Consider the following 14736-nt stretch of genomic DNA (forward strand, 5'->3'; position numbering starts at 1 on the left):
ATTTCCAGGCTGTAAGCTACATGAAGACAGGGAGTTTTGTTCACGGATGCATCCCAAGCACCCAGCACAGTACCTGGTGCATAGTAGGTACTTAATAAATCTTCACTGAATGGATTAACAGAACACCATGGCTTGTCCCAGCATTTGAAAGCAAGACCGCCCATCCCTATGTATTCCCTGGCTCTCTGGTTCCCCTACCTAAGCAGCCCCAGCCCCAGCCATCGTGGGCCGGCTTCCTGTCACAGCAACAGCTTTCAGACGCCAAGGAATTTGCACAGAGTGGCAGGAGTCAATCCCGTTCAACTGGCACCACGAAGCCTTTACCTGATGTATATATTGGGCTTCCGGATATCATTTTCCATTGCTTTGGTTTGGAGCTGCCGTTATATGACAGAGCTTCGAGATGCGAAGTCTGAAGCGCAGGAAAGGCAAGGAAAATAAGTCTTCTGTGAAGGCACCTTCCCCGGAGGATTTCTGAGTAACAGATGAGGGGGCTAAAATGGTCATTTTGGTCATGTCTTTGGTGTTTCTTGTTTCATAAAATCCAAACAATGAGAAGAAAGGATCTAAATTGTTCCGGTTTTCCTCTTTTTGAAGTTTCCATGGGCTGTTGCCTAAATAATCATTTTTTAAAAAAGATTTTATTTATTTGAGAGAGAGAGCACGAGCAGAGGGAAGGGCAGAGGGAAAGGGAGAAGCAGACTCCCCGCTGAGGAGGGAGCCTGACTTACAACCTGACCTACGACTTACAAGGGGCTTTTTCCCAGGACTCCAGGATCATGACCTGAGCCAAAGGCAGCCACTTAACTGATGAAGCCACCCAGGCGCCCCGAACTAATCATATTTTTAAAGAGCAAACGTTCTAATTCTAAGAGGCTCAGAGTTGCCAGGTTTCTGGGGAGGCTCTGATTATGTGCTTACTAGGCCATTGACTGAATTGTTCTGTTACCCACTGGTGATCACACTGTAACCACAATATTCTCTCAGGCACGACAGCCCTTGAGCAAAAACATACATTCTAGTTAATTATTAGGATAAAAGAAGTCGCGTAACCCCTTCTCTGGGCCTCTATTTAGCATCAGGGAAGCAGACCTGCCAAGGACGCATTCCAAAGTCCCCAAGCCTCTGGGGGACGCGTGCCCCAATCCCATCTTCAGATGGAAGGGAGTACACAGATCTGGACCACCTTCTAACGTGCAGGAGGGAGGCACCAGACCTTTGAAGGGCCTCAGGATTGGCGAACTGGTGAGAAGCTCAATTCAATTGTTGATGCGTCATCCCTGGGCTGGAGTCATAGATGTCACCTCCTCCCGTCCCACCCCAATCTACATTCAGCTCTATCACTAAAGGTCCAGCAACCTGCACAGTTGCTCTGGGAGACGACGATTGGGTTTGCAGTGCCTGCCCTGCTTTTCAGAACGTGTTCTTTCTCTCCCTTTGACTCACCATGATACTCTGGCCGATGGCAGAGCCTGGGCAGCAATGCCCAGGCCCATTGTAAAGATGAAGAATCTGAGGCTCAGGGAGGCGAAGTAGCTTGTCTAGTTACACAGGCTAGGGTAGGCCCCGGGAGCACCTGCGGACAGGCGATGGAGTCACGCTGCTTGGGTTCACATCTTGGCATTTCCACTTAAGTAGCTCTGTGGCTTGGGTTTTTGTGACTCAGTTTCTTCATCTGTAAAATGAAAAGGGTAGTGATACCTGCTTCATGGTGTGGTTGGTAAGCTAAGAGATAAGGCAACATAGCCAGCAGAGTGCTTAGTACCCTTCAGTGCTTGCTCAATATTAACCATTATTATTATTAAGGATACTATTATTATGAGGAGGTACCACGGGCATGATGCCCAGTCTAGTGCTTTTTCCACTACCCAGTGATGCACCCGGCAATGCTTCTGCCATTCGCACTCCCTCCAATCCTTTCCCTCTGCCCTCACCACCTTCCCCACTCAAGACGGTGAAAACTCAAACTCTCTTTGCAGACACTTTGGGCTTTCTGGTTGTTACTTAAAAGTCTAGGCAGGCATGAGGGCAGGGGACATGATGTCTCTACATCTTTGTGGTATCATCAGATATGGGGAAAGAATAGCCTATCTCCCAAGGCTGCCTCCCAAGGAGGCCCTGTTGCTTCCTCCCAGCAGCAACCACCAACCCAAGATAATGCCACCAGTCTGTGGCAGAGGTGGAACTGGAAAGGAGGATCTTGGGGCTCCTTACCCTGAATCCCTTCCACTCCCCAGCTGCATGCATTGCCCTGCATCTGTGACCAGTAGTCAGGCAGAGGGAAGAGTCAGGAAGGACGGAGGTTGGGCCTGCAAAGGGCTTCTGGGTCCATGTCTCCACAGTGGTCCCCACTCCCAGCTGCCACTGCCTCAGTGGTACTCACTGTGCTGAGAACAGATGGTGGCAGCTTGGAACTTTCTGATTTAAACTTTCCCCACAGGGCCTATCTGATAAAAAAAAAAAAAAAGCCCTTCAGAGGATGTTTTCTGGGGTCCTTGTCCTTGCTCTGAAGTCCAACATCTGGAGAAATCATTAGACGTACGGTGCCATGGGCTGGGGAGAATTAGCTAATTAGGAGCTCTCCGACAAGATAGCATACGCAAATCTCAGATGGGCCAGGCCTCATTCCTCTCACTGCTGGGATGACTCTATCAGAACTCCACTTGCTGGAGAAAAGACAGGGCACACACTTGGAGGCCCCTGCCTTGGGGGAATTGATGGACTTGAAAGAGTAACAGCATAGAGACAATGTGAGACAAAGCAGGAGGCAAGTCCCGTACCTGGGTTACACGAAGGCCAGGGATGTCTCTCATGGAGGCCTGCCTGCAGATTTGCAGGTCACTGGCTAACCCACTCTCCCTAAATTTTGCATTTCTATCCCACACTTCTAAACCTCTGTGGAAAAACACCAGTATTATCATTATGCATTTTGATCTTCCTGGGGGGGGAAAGGTGTCATGTCAATTAGGTTATTATTAATGTGGAACTTGCTTTCGAAGTTTAGATGACGTTTTCCACAAAGGCACAGCTTGTTATAAATTGTGTGCCAATAATCGCTGTTTTCTGGGTTACCTTTTCTCCTTACAGCCGAAGCCTGAAAGTCCTCAGTAATACTATCATCATTATTCTTGGAAGCTGGAACTCTGAATTTGAGAATAAATATCACAAATGCTTCATACATTAGTATTGGACGTATAGCTACTCTTCTTGCTTTTATCTGCTGCAGGTTGCTCTCTATCACGTGACATGCTTCAGAGCTGGGGGCTTTGGCAATTGAGAGAATAGAGTTCGTATTCTGGCTTGGCAACTTCCCAACTGTGTGAATTTGGGTAAGCTCTGTATCTTCCTGAACCTTAGTTCCCTCGTCTGTGAAACGGGAAGAAATAGCCCAATTATGCACGATGGTTGTGAGGAATAAAGCAATGAACCTAGAAAATACAGTATACTATCTATCTACAAAGTAGATGTTCACTGATGGTAATAATTTAAAAGCTAACAATTAGTGAATACTTACTATGTCCCAAATGGTATGCTATGTGCTTTTCATATATCACTATATCTAATCCCCAATATACCCTATGAGATATGTATAATCATCTTTTCCCTTTTCATAGATGCGTAAACTGAGGTACAGAGAAGTTATATAAGTTGCTTAAAAAAACACAGCCAGGTAATGTCAGAATTAGGATTTAAATCTAGGTCCTAGGATTTGAATCCAGGCTCTCTGGGCCTCCAAAGCTCATAATCTTAACCACAAGAAATGGTGGCCATTCTTGTCAAGATTATTAAGTTGAAATATGAAGTGTTGAATTTTTTCTCTTTTTGGTTTAAACACTGCAAAATAACTATTCTGACAACAGATGCAGTTACTGGTCCCATCCCTTTCTCAACATAAAAACAAAGCTTATGTAGGAAGTCTGACACTACTTGGAAAAAGGAAAATTGCTTTCCATAACCTGGTAATGTAAGCAGGCTAGAGATAAGTGTATGAAAAAAAATCCGAGAATTCCCTAGTTATAGTGAACTTCATTTTTCATACATTTAAATGTATAAGCTGAAAGATTTAACATTTAAAGGCATAAAAAGGGGTGATTTGGAATGGAAGTTTTACTTAGAGGCTTTGTGACCAATCTGACAGACTATCACTTATTAACCTAGACCCCAGATTGATATGTATCTTGTCTTCAACAATTGTGATAAATGATGCACTGGTTTACTTTTTATTTTTTGCCAGCCGTGGTAAAGTGATCAGTAGGTTTGACATGATGTGTTTATAACTAGAGAGGCTGTACTTCTTCAGTTTATTCATTTTCAATGGGGCAAAATTCACTTGGTCTGTCATTTCCTGATTGAGAAATAGACAACTAAGGAGTGTTATTTCATTAAGACTGTCACTGAAACACAATACTTATGTCAATAAGCATTTCTGTGTTCTCTCTTCTTGCTGAAATCTTGTTGGTATGTTCTCATTCGTTTGCAGAAGTTGAGCGGTAAAAAATAAAATCTCAAATGTTAAAATTAAAATGCCATTGTCATTAGCCAGAAAAGATAATAGAGAAAAAGGAGAGACCTTGAATAGGTTAAAATCTCTTGGGGGCTGGGGGGGAGTATGGCTTAGGGAGGGGCTTCCAAGGAGCCGGCTTGCATTGGCTAACCCTCAGCCCGGGTGTGCTAGGTAGGGAATTCATCCTGGAGGTTTCCACCCACACTGGCCTTTCTTTATTCTACAAATACACTCTGCTTCCTCCCCCCTTAGGGCCTTTCCACACCTGCTTTTTCTCCTGGGAATGCTCTTTCCACTGACCTTTCCTCAATCCTTGCTCATCCTTCAGATCTTGGCTTAGAGACTTCCTCAATGTTCTAGGCTTGATTGGGTCCTTTGTCCTTTTCGTCACTGGGGTCAAACACTGTCATTGTTTGTGGTTGTATATCTGTGTGACTGACTGCAAGCTCCATGGGGGCAGGAACCAGGCCTGGTTTTAGGCACCACTGTATGCCCAGGGTTTGGCCTAGCGCTTGATACATAGTAGATGCTCAAGAAATATCTGTTGACTTGTGCTTGCTTTGGCAGCCCATATACTAAGAAATATCTGTTGACTTACTGATGGTTCACCCTTTAGGGTAAGCTGAGTATCCCCTGCTTAAGCCAGTGCTGCTACTGCTACAAAATGAGATCACAGTGGTCTTACTTCCCCCTCACCAGGGGATTTGTGCCAACAAAACACAATTTTGGTTGCAATGCTTCTCCCAGGCATCTCAACAACGCTGACTGGCATAATCTGTGCTTGGTTTATAGTCTCTGGGATTACCAGATGCCTAGTGAGATGCTGAATGCAGGGAATCATTTATCAGTTTTCTCGGCACACAGGGGCGCCTTTAAGAAAGGCCTCGCTGGATGGCAGAGTTGGCAATCAGCCTGATTTTCACTGAGATGCACATGTCCTATGCCATTAGAGTTCGGATCCATAATCTCATGTGTGTCTGCAGTTATGAGCAATTCTGACATCCCTTTAATTCCCACTCCGGTTGCTGGATTAGAATGGGAGTGAGTGAAAAGGATATTACAATAGGAATGGCCTCTGATGATGTTAAGAATATTTCTTAAAAAATCAAAATGCAAATGTTAACACATTATTTGTGATATGCCTCATGGCCGATTGTGATTCTCAGTCCACATCATGGGGAAAGAAGCTGGAAACCACTTACAGAGGGGACTCTGAGAACTAGCCAGAAGTCTCAGGCTGCCAACCTTGCTCTTCCCTCCCACCCAAATCCCCACTTGCAGGGGCAAGCCCACCAGATGCTCCTCTCCTTCCTTGCCCTTTTACTTTTGGGGTCTGGAATTCAGGACAAAGCACATCTGAAATCTGGCATTAATAATCCTGACATATCTTGGAGTGCCCCATTTACTTGGGCAATTTGCCAACTCTATTTTAAAGAAAGACATTTATTTGTTTAGGTTTTTTTTTCAGGTTTGTTTTGGGGGGGTGATTTAAGAATCAATTTATTTGTAATTGGTTGGCTCTTTCAGTTTTTTGATCAGAAAAAGTTCAAGCGCCTAAAAGTAGAGGCGGTAGTACATCTCCATACTAACTGCTACATTCCCCCTTCCTTGCTTCTCTCCTCCCCAGCACAGTAGGGGTTCTGTAAACACCTGCGGAGTTTTTCCGGTCTCTACCTCTTTCTTTACTCACTTACTCCCTCCAGGAAGGGTACTGTGTGCTTGACTTCTCCTATTCCAGGGCCGATTAGTATGCTGGCTTTGTGCCAACCTGCTTACTCCATCCACAACATAGGTCTAGAGAGCCCAAGAATTCTAATTCTGCCTTCACCCTGGGGAGGAGTGTGTGTCCATGACGCTCCTGTGGCCCTTGCCCTTTGAAAGCCCTGACCTCAGCTTTCCTCTCAGAAATGTCAAAGAAAAGAGATGAAGCTGGTGAAGGTGACCTGTTTCTTCTCTAGCAGGCCGAAACAGGCTCTCAGTCCTCAAAGAGCTGTTCCCTTTCCGGAGCTGGGTTTTCCCGAGAGAAGGAGGTAGCGATCCTCCGGAGCACTGTACTTGGAGTCAGAAGATCCGCTTGCAAGTTTGAACACCACCACTTAGCTGCGTGACTTTAGGCGAGTCACTTGAGCTTTCTTACTACTTACCACGGAGTGGCTGGCTTGAAATGAGTGTGCCTAGCCTTCGTTCCATTAGCATTCTTCTAAAAAGAAGAAAAGAAGAAGGTGGTTACAGGAAGTATCTACTGACCCGTTTCCAGCAGAGGTTCAGGGAGGGCCTCCCAGGACGGGCCCCAGGCGCCCTCCCGGGAGCCCGTGGAGCCTCGCGGCCGCTCTTCGTCACCCCTACCCCAGTCCACCCCAGGCACACGGCGGGCTTGACACGGTGCAGCTCTTGAGGGAGTTGTGAGTTGTTAGAAAGCTCCGGATAATTCCTGTGGGTCAGTCACTCCCACTTACTCTAATGTGCCTGTCAGACGGGCCAGGCAAGCCCGCCTCTCCTCGGTGGGGCCCCCTTTCCGGTCTCACCCCCAAACTCAGCATCCTCCTTCGGGAAGGGTAGCAGCCGAGGACCGCAAGTCTCCCCTATGCCAGGGCCGCCCCCAGCCTGCGTCCTGCCCTTTGCGCCCTTCTCAGCCGGCACGCGGGCGTCCAGGAGCTCCCCCTCCGGGCCGCGCGGAGTGGCCGCCGGCGGGGTTGGCAGCAGCGCCCACCGCGGGGCGGCCCCGGCGACTCGCCCGCCCATGTGCGTGGAGAGGAGCGAAGCTCTAGCAGTCGCCGCGCCCGCGCCTGCTGCGTGCGTGTGGGTGCCTCACCTCCGAGGCCGGCGGGGGCCGTAACCCGAGTCTTGCTGCCACGACCCACATTTGCATAATTTGCCCCCCCCCCATTTCTTTCGGACTCAAGGCTGGAGATGCGAGTCGGGCTCCCCTCCGAGGCGTCGTCTTGCCGGTGGTCAGCGCGGGGACCGCGGGACCGGCCGGAGCGCAGGCGGAGCGGGCTGGCGCACGTGGTAAGAGCGCAGCTTTCTTTTCTTTTCTTTTCCTTTTTTTTTTTTTTTTTTTTTTAACGAAATGGGACTTTGCACGTTTACGCCGAGGGTGGGGTATCTACAAGGGCGCTAACGTCGCTGCGATTTCCTTCCTTTCCCTTTTATATTTATCTCCAATTGGAAAAAGAGCGCGCAGTGCGAGCGGTAAACTTTCCCAATTTTTTTTCTGGGCGTTTGAAGTCAGGAAGGTGGCCGGCCCCCGTTGAAGACGATTTCGCGGCGGGCAGGGGGAGACGCGACGCTTGGTCGGAGGAGCAGAAGCCGCTGCCGGCCCCCCCTCCCCGTGCCCGGCATCCCCCGCGTGCGGGGCTGGGTGGGAGCCGGCTGGCTGCGGCGGCGGCCGTGGCCGCGGCAGGTGAGCGGCTGGAGAGCCGCCTGCAGCGCCGCGCTTCCTCCACGGCGTGGCGTCGTGGCTCTCGCCCTCCCGGGCCCCCACGAGGCTGGGGCCGTCCCTGGCCGGGGGCGGGAAAGGGCTTGGCCAGGCCCCAGAAGCTGCCCCCGCGCTCTATCCCGGGTCTTGGCGGCTTTGGGGCGGGACAGAGCCAGGCCGGCGGCGGCACGCCGGCTTGGGCACCTGGGACTAGCCTCCCGCGGGGCCCGGACCAAGCCCGGAGCGCTCCGGCTGTGGGCCGGGAGGCGGGAGCGGTGCGTGCAGCGAGCCAGAACCCACCGCTTTCTGGACCTCGGAAAAGTTTTTAAAAAATTGCTTTGGGAACTAAACAGAAAGGTTTCCATCCGGGATAGTTTTCTTGTTTTTTTTACTCAAAAAGGGAAACGCGTGTGGGGTGATGGCGGCTCGAAATTGGCATTAGCGACGCTGTTTGCTGTAACTCGGGACCTCGCTGGGCTCACCGAGGTGGCTCTTGGCGAGGCAAAGCAAGAGGATTCTTCCAAATGTGCGTGTTGTGGAGTAGGGCTCGGGGGAGGGCAGGGCGTACCCCCCCGATTGTAGGCTCTCGGGGGTCGGGGGCTGCCGGTCCGGCGAGAGAAGGTGAGGAGGGGTGTCTTGGCAGAGCACCCTGTGCCGCAGCCCTCGGCGCGCTCGGCGGGCCGGGCACTCTGTTGGCTAGGCGGGCGCCCCGGCGCGCTGTCAACAGGGAGGTGTGTAGCGTAAGGTGTGCGAGTGGGTGTGTGAAGAAGGCAGCGGGGGCGGGAGTGTGTGTAGCGGAAGTGGAGCGTGTGTGAGTGTAAGAGTGTGTGTGTGTGTGTGCGCGTGTGCGTGGCGGGGCAGGGTGAGTGTCCAAGCCTCCATCTGGACGCCCCCACACAGCCGACCGCCCAGACGCGCCGGGAAGGGCGCCCGCTCAGCGCAGCAGCTGAAGGGGGGCGGGGAGCGCGCGGGCAGAGGAAGGGGGGGGTGTCTCCGGCTGAGGATTTCTCTCGAAGCTCGCCGCAGTTATTCTGCTCCTCCTAGGGTCTACCTCCCCAGCCCCAAGATGCCCGAAATACTTAAACAAACAAACAACCCCAAACCTGTTCCGTTTTCGCTCCTGTATAAATAGAACAGACTTTCCAAAAAAGCAATACCGCATTCACTCTTATCACCAGCCACTTCTTTCCACCAAGTAATTCAGAAAAAAACAGTCAGCTTCCGTGAATGCATGCAGCTTTTTTTTTTTTTTTTTTTTTTTTTTCGCTGCCTCCTTTTGCTTGCGGTTTTGAGCTGCCAAGAAAGTGAGTAGGGGTTTGACTGTAGTGTCTCGGCTCCGCTCGGTTTCTTTCCGAAGTTTAATTTTCCGGAATGGCTCCCAAACAAGGGCTGGGGAGGCGGAGCCGCCAGCACCGGATCTTCGCCTTTTTTGGAAAGTCCCGGAGAACCGGAATTCCTCCCCGCCCGGGGAGGCCTCGCCGCAGCTAGGACCCGCAAGCTCTTCCCCGGTGGCCTGAGCCGGACTCGCGGCGCGTCCGCTCCCCGCTGGGCCGTGCGCCCTGGACAGGGACTGGGGCTTGGGCTACGCGCCCTAGACCCCCGCGATTCCCTGCTGAGAGCCGGGAGTCGCGAGCCCGGCGGAGCCCGCGCTGCCGAGCCCGTATGCAAATCGGCCATGTGACGGCAAGAAGCCGCCTGGCCCAGCCCTGTTCCTCAGTCCATATATGGGCAGCGACGTCACGGGCATTGAGGACCTGCCCATAAATACTTACAGCAACACTTTCCGTCTAACCGAGAGAGCAGCAATTGATTAATAGCTCGGCAAGGGGACACACTGACTGTTATAATAACACTACACCAGCAACTCCTGGCTTCCCAGCCGGAACACAGGAGAGAGTCAGTGGCAAATAGTCATTTTTATGCTTTCTTAGAAAAAACAGCAACTTGTTTGCTAGTTTTATTTCTGTTGGATTTTTTTTGTGTGTGTGGTTGCTTTTAAGCGTGGAGGGCAAAAGGAGATACCAACTTAGACTCAGTCCAATCCCTCTCCAAAACGGCTTCTCTGACGCTCCAGGTAGAGAGGGAGTTGGGTCTCCAGGTTGTGCGAGGAGCAAATGATGACCGCCAAGGCCGTAGACAAAATCCCAGTAACTCTCAGTGGTTTTGTGCACCAGCTGTCTGACAACATCTACCCGGTGGAGGACCTCGCCGCCACGTCGGTGACCATCTTCCCCAATGCCGAACTGGGAGGACCCTTTGACCAGATGAACGGAGTGGCCGGAGGTAAGCCGCATGTTCCCTTCGCGGGCCGGGACCCACGCGGCTCGAAGGTGGTGGGTGGGGTGCGGTGCGTTTGCAGGACTTTGGAGGAGAGGGTTGGGGCGCGAGGTGGACGGTGTTGACCGAACGGGGTGCAGGAGAAGCCCGCGGGAGCAAGGACCCGATCGCTGGAGCTGAGCGCGCGGGCAGATGCACCAGGTCGTCAGCGAGCGGCCGTGCGTGCGCCGCGGCGCGCCCAGCTCCCGGCGGGCGCAGGGATTAGAGTAGAAGAGGTGCCGCACCAGGCGTCGGGCTTGTGCCGGCTCGTGGGCCGGCGGTACCCAGGCCTCCCCTCTCCCGGGGCAGGGACAAAGTGACGAGAAAGTTCGGGGCTCCGGAGGAGAGCTGGAGAGCCGAGCGGCGGAAAAGCGCCAGAGGAAAGCGTCCGCCGCTCCCTCCCGGGCAGAGCCGACCCCGGGAAAAATCTCCGAGCGCTTTCCGGGAGCGGCCAGAAGGAGCGCCCCCACCTGCGCGCCGCCCGTGAAGTTGAGGGGGTTGGCGAGGCGGGAAGAAGGAGGAGGAGGGCGGGCAACGGCGGGAAGCGGCCCCCTGGCTGCGGAAGGAGGCCCGCGGGGGCACCCGCGCCGCTGGTTTCCTTGGCGATGCAGTGGAAAGTGGTCCCCTCGCGGCCCCCGCTCCTTCCTCGAAGCTCCGCCACTGGCCTTGGGTTGGGGCGTGCGGGTGTTGGACAAGGCTGAGAAGGTTGGGAAGAGGAGGAAACCTATAGATTCCTTCCACTGCAGCGCCCGATACCCTCCAGCAGCCGTCAGCTGTAGCGCAGCTTGGAGAGGGAGGGAGGGAGGGAAGGCACCGCGGATGGGTAGCAGCCAGGAAATCACTGATCTCCTCAGGCTCCCCTCTCTCGGGCGGCACTGGCTGGGATCAGTCTCCTGGTTAGTGTCTGTTAGCCCCAGCCGTGGGACCCCCAGACAAAGGAGAGGGAGAGAAGTTCCAGGCAGATGGGGAATTTTTTAAATATTGTTGTTGCTATTATTGGGTGTGTTTATTGGGGACAAGAGCCACAGATGGCTGTGTGTGGGGGTTGGGAGTAGCTCATCCTGCTTTCCTGGAGGTAGTTTGAGTCCCAGACTGTCACTGGCTGCCAGTGGGCTCCTGGGCTGCCCTCTTCTTACTGTCTCTGGGCTGCAATTTTCCCACCTGTTGGACTCTGCCCCCAGCTCTACTGTGCTAGGATCTTGGGATTTGGGAATGGACCCATGTTTAGAGGGGATGACAAGGGATACTTGGCTGCGTTCTCATTGCTCCACCTCCATTCTTTCTATTCCCTCCCCAGATGGCATGATCAATATTGACATGACTGGAGAGAAGAGGTCCTTGGATCTCCCATATCCCAGCAGCTTTGCTCCCGTCTCCACACCTAGAAACCAGACCTTCACGTACATGGGCAAGTTCTCCATTGACCCCCAGTACCCTGGTGCCGGCTGCTACCCAGAAGGCATCATCAATATTGTGAGTGCAGGCATCCTGCAGGGAGTTTCCTCCCCAGCTTCGACCACGGCCTCGTCCAGCGTCACCTCTGCCTCCCCCAACCCACTGGCCACAGGACCCCTGGGTGTGTGCACCATGTCTCAGACCCAGCCTGACCTGGACCACCTCTACTCTCCACCGCCACCGCCTCCTTATTCTGGCTGTGCAGGAGACATCTACCAGGACCCCTCGGCATTCCTGTCAGCAGCCACCACCTCCACCTCCTCCTCTCTGGCCTACCCACCACCTCCTTCCTACCCCTCCCCTAAGCCAGCCACGGACCCTGGTCTCTTTCCCATGATCCCAGACTATCCTGGATTCTTCCCAACACAGTGCCAGAGAGACCTACATGGTACAGCTGGCCCAGACCGCAAACCCTTCCCCTGCCCTCTGGACTCCTTGCGAGTCCCTCCTCCACTCACTCCACTCTCCACCATCCGCAACTTTACCCTGGGAGGCCCCAGTGTTGCGGCCACAGGGCCAGGGGCCAGTGGAGGCAGTGAGGGACCCCGGCTGGCTGGTAGCAGCTCAGCCGCCGCCGCCGCCGCCTATAACCCACACCACCTGCCACTGCGGCCCATTCTGCGGCCTCGCAAGTACCCCAACAGGCCCAGCAAGACCCCAGTGCACGAGAGGCCCTACCCGTGTCCAGCAGAAGGCTGTGACCGACGCTTCTCCCGCTCGGACGAGCTGACCCGGCACATCCGAATCCACACAGGACACAAGCCATTCCAGTGTCGGATTTGCATGCGTAACTTCAGCCGCAGTGACCACCTCACTACCCACATCCGCACCCACACTGGTGAGAAGCCCTTTGCCTGTGACTACTGCGGCCGCAAGTTTGCCCGGAGTGACGAGAGGAAGCGCCACACCAAGATCCACCTCAGACAGAAGGAGCGCAAAAGCAGCGCCCCCTCCTCATCCGGGCCTGGGGCCTCCTCGGCCTCGTGCCCCGGAGGCTCGCAGGCTGGGGGGCCCCTGTGCGGCAGCAACAGCAGCACTATCGGTGGAGGGTCCCTTGCCCCTTGTTCCTCTCGGACCCGGACACCTTGAGAGAAGCCTCAGGCTGACACACCAGCTCCTTGAGGCCCCGGAGGCCCTTCGTCCACTGGTCCACTCGAGCTGCACAACAAACACTACCACCCTTTCCTGCCCCTCTCTCCCTTCCTTGGGCAAAGGGCCTTGGTGGAGCCCAGCACTGTCCCCTTTTCACTTAGAAGCAGGTCCTTCCCAAAACCTTGCCCACTGTAGTCTCTCTTAGGTGAGTTGACGATCATCACCCCAACGTAATGGGTAGGCTCGGAAAGGGGTTGGGAGGGGGCCCCTGGCCTAGAGGGCTGAGGCCTGACCCTGCTTTAAAGGGTTGTTTGACTAGGTTTTTGCTTTCCCCTCTCTCATATTTTGTCCCATTACAGGATTTTGACTCTGGATGTCAGAGTTGATTTGAGACTTTTTCTACAGTAGGTTGGGAGATGCTGATCCCTTCAGGTGGGGGCAGCAGAAAGAAGCAAAGCTGATGTGCACTTTATGGCTTGGGACTGATTTGGGGATGCTGTACAGTGAATGAAGCATGGCCTTTATGCTGCATTCTGTCGCCCTAGAACAGTGAATCAAAGCTTATCTAGTCGTTCTAACCCTTTAAGCAATATGTATTATAAACTCAAAGAACGGAAGTGCAATGTGATGGGAGGGACATAGCAATATCTGCTCCTTTTTGAGTTGTTTGAGAAACGTAAAGACTATTTTTTCAGTGTATATCCACTCAGATTTTGTGTATTTTTTTGATGTGCACTGTTCTCCAAGTTCTGAACCTTTGGGAAAAAAAGTAAAGCATTTATGATCTCTTGAAATGAGTCAGAAGTTAACTTATTTAAAGGGGGATGTACATATATTCTCTGAAACTAGGATGCATGCAGTTGTGTTGGAAGTGTACTTGGTGCCTTGTGTGATGTAGACAATGTTACAGGGTCTGCATGTAAATGGGTTGCCTTACTATGGAAAAAAAAATCACTCCCTGGGTTTAGTATGGCTGTATATTTCTGCCTATTAATATTTGGATTTTTTTTTTAGAAAGTATATTTTTGTATGCTCTGTTTTGTGACTTAAAAGTGTTACCTTTGTAGTCGAATTGCAGATAAAAATGTAAATAATATTACTGGAGCTGACTTGTTTGGTTATTAGCTCTTAATAGTTGTGGAAATACAAATGATTTATTCTAACACAAAACCACTAACTGAAGTTCAGATAATGGATGGTTTATGACTATAGTGTAAATAAATACTTTTCAACAATATTTTTGCTGCAGAAATCATTTATGAAGGATTTCCTGGGAGGGAATTCCATGGTTATCCGGTGGGTTTTAGTGCTTTGACCAAGCCAGGATCTCTGCTTGCCTTTCAACACCAGCCCGGTCACCCCCAAAGCAATCTCCATTCATAATCAAACACTAGTGTTCTGGGGATTTCCCCCATGCATTAGTGTAAAAGCGGGGAGGCGTTGTTTTGACTCATTGTTCCGTCCTCTATAACAGCCTATAGCTTCTCTTGGCTCCTGAGTGGGCTCCGGAAAATAAATACTTACAAACAAGTGCCCACTCGGAGACTACACATTTGTGGCTGCTTTCAGAACCCTGACCAAGGCCAGGAACTCAGACGAGATGTGGCTTTGTGGAAAGTGTGGTGGCGTGGTCAAGCTGGAAATGACTTTTAGGTTCCAGGATTAGTCTCATGACCACAGAAAACTTTTTGAAAAGTGCTATCACCTCTTCAGATCAAAAATGCACTCAGACACTGCTGAAGACAGCATTAATGGGTTGCCAAAGGAATTACCCCAGGACTCATTTCTCTCTAGTCTTCTCTCCCTGATTACCCCTATTTGGAAGGATCACTAATCTGCCATAGGTTTGGTGGGTCTAGAGACTATCAAAATACCCAGCTCATTAGATAAGATGGGTGTACAGCAGCCAAAGAAAATCTCAAAGAAAGACACCCTTTCTTTAATAAGCAAA

At 51.9% G+C, this 14736-nt stretch overlaps 1 protein-coding gene and 1 long non-coding RNA gene across 4 annotated transcripts in view; one reads left to right on the forward strand and one right to left on the reverse strand.

Moving 5' to 3' along the window:
- LOC141371348 (uncharacterized) overlaps positions 1 to 14736 on the reverse strand; it is a 75603-nt gene that overhangs the window by 2262 nt on the left and 58605 nt on the right. The window contains exons 2-5 of the long non-coding RNA XR_012376243.1: positions 9026 to 9192; positions 6649 to 6704; positions 1447 to 1675; positions 325 to 614 (exon numbers count right to left, since the gene is read on the reverse strand). This is a non-coding gene — a long non-coding RNA (uncharacterized lncRNA). The remainder of the gene's footprint in view (positions 1 to 324; positions 615 to 1446; positions 1676 to 6648; positions 6705 to 9025; positions 9193 to 14736) is intronic.
- EGR2 (early growth response 2) lies at positions 7400 to 14020 on the forward strand. Of its 3 annotated transcripts, none has more exons than XM_025850314.2 (3): positions 7400 to 7513; positions 10097 to 10205; positions 11536 to 14020. In XM_025850314.2, exons 1-3 carry the CDS (start codon positions 7415 to 7417, stop codon positions 12780 to 12782), a joined length of 1455 nt encoding a protein of 484 aa, XP_025706099.2. In that variant the 5' UTR covers positions 7400 to 7414; the 3' UTR covers positions 12783 to 14020. The 3 variants fall into 3 exon arrangements, with proteins under 3 accessions (XP_025706099.2, XP_025706097.1, XP_025706098.1); XM_025850312.2 differs by lacking the exon at positions 7400 to 7513 and adding an exon at positions 8103 to 8448; XM_025850313.2 differs by lacking the exon at positions 7400 to 7513 and adding an exon at positions 9217 to 9996.

Source organism: Callorhinus ursinus, unplaced genomic scaffold (assembly GCF_003265705.2).
Source record: "Callorhinus ursinus isolate GAN/ISIS: 27379988/994484 unplaced genomic scaffold, GSC_fseal_2.0 scaffold69, whole genome shotgun sequence".
Lineage (NCBI taxonomy): Eukaryota > Metazoa > Chordata > Mammalia > Carnivora > Otariidae > Callorhinus > Callorhinus ursinus.

Coding starts and splice junctions, on each gene's coding strand:
- EGR2 (XM_025850314.2), top strand. CDS start 7,415: ATGCGAGTCGGGCTCCCCTCCGAGGCGTCGTCTTGCCGGTGGTCAGCG. Junction 7,514..10,096: donor GGAGCGGGCTGGCGCACGTG/GTAAGAGCGCAG, acceptor TTTGTGCACCAG/CTGTCTGACAACATCTACCC. Junction 10,206..11,535: donor GATGAACGGAGTGGCCGGAG/GTAAGCCGCATG, acceptor TTCCCTCCCCAG/ATGGCATGATCAATATTGAC.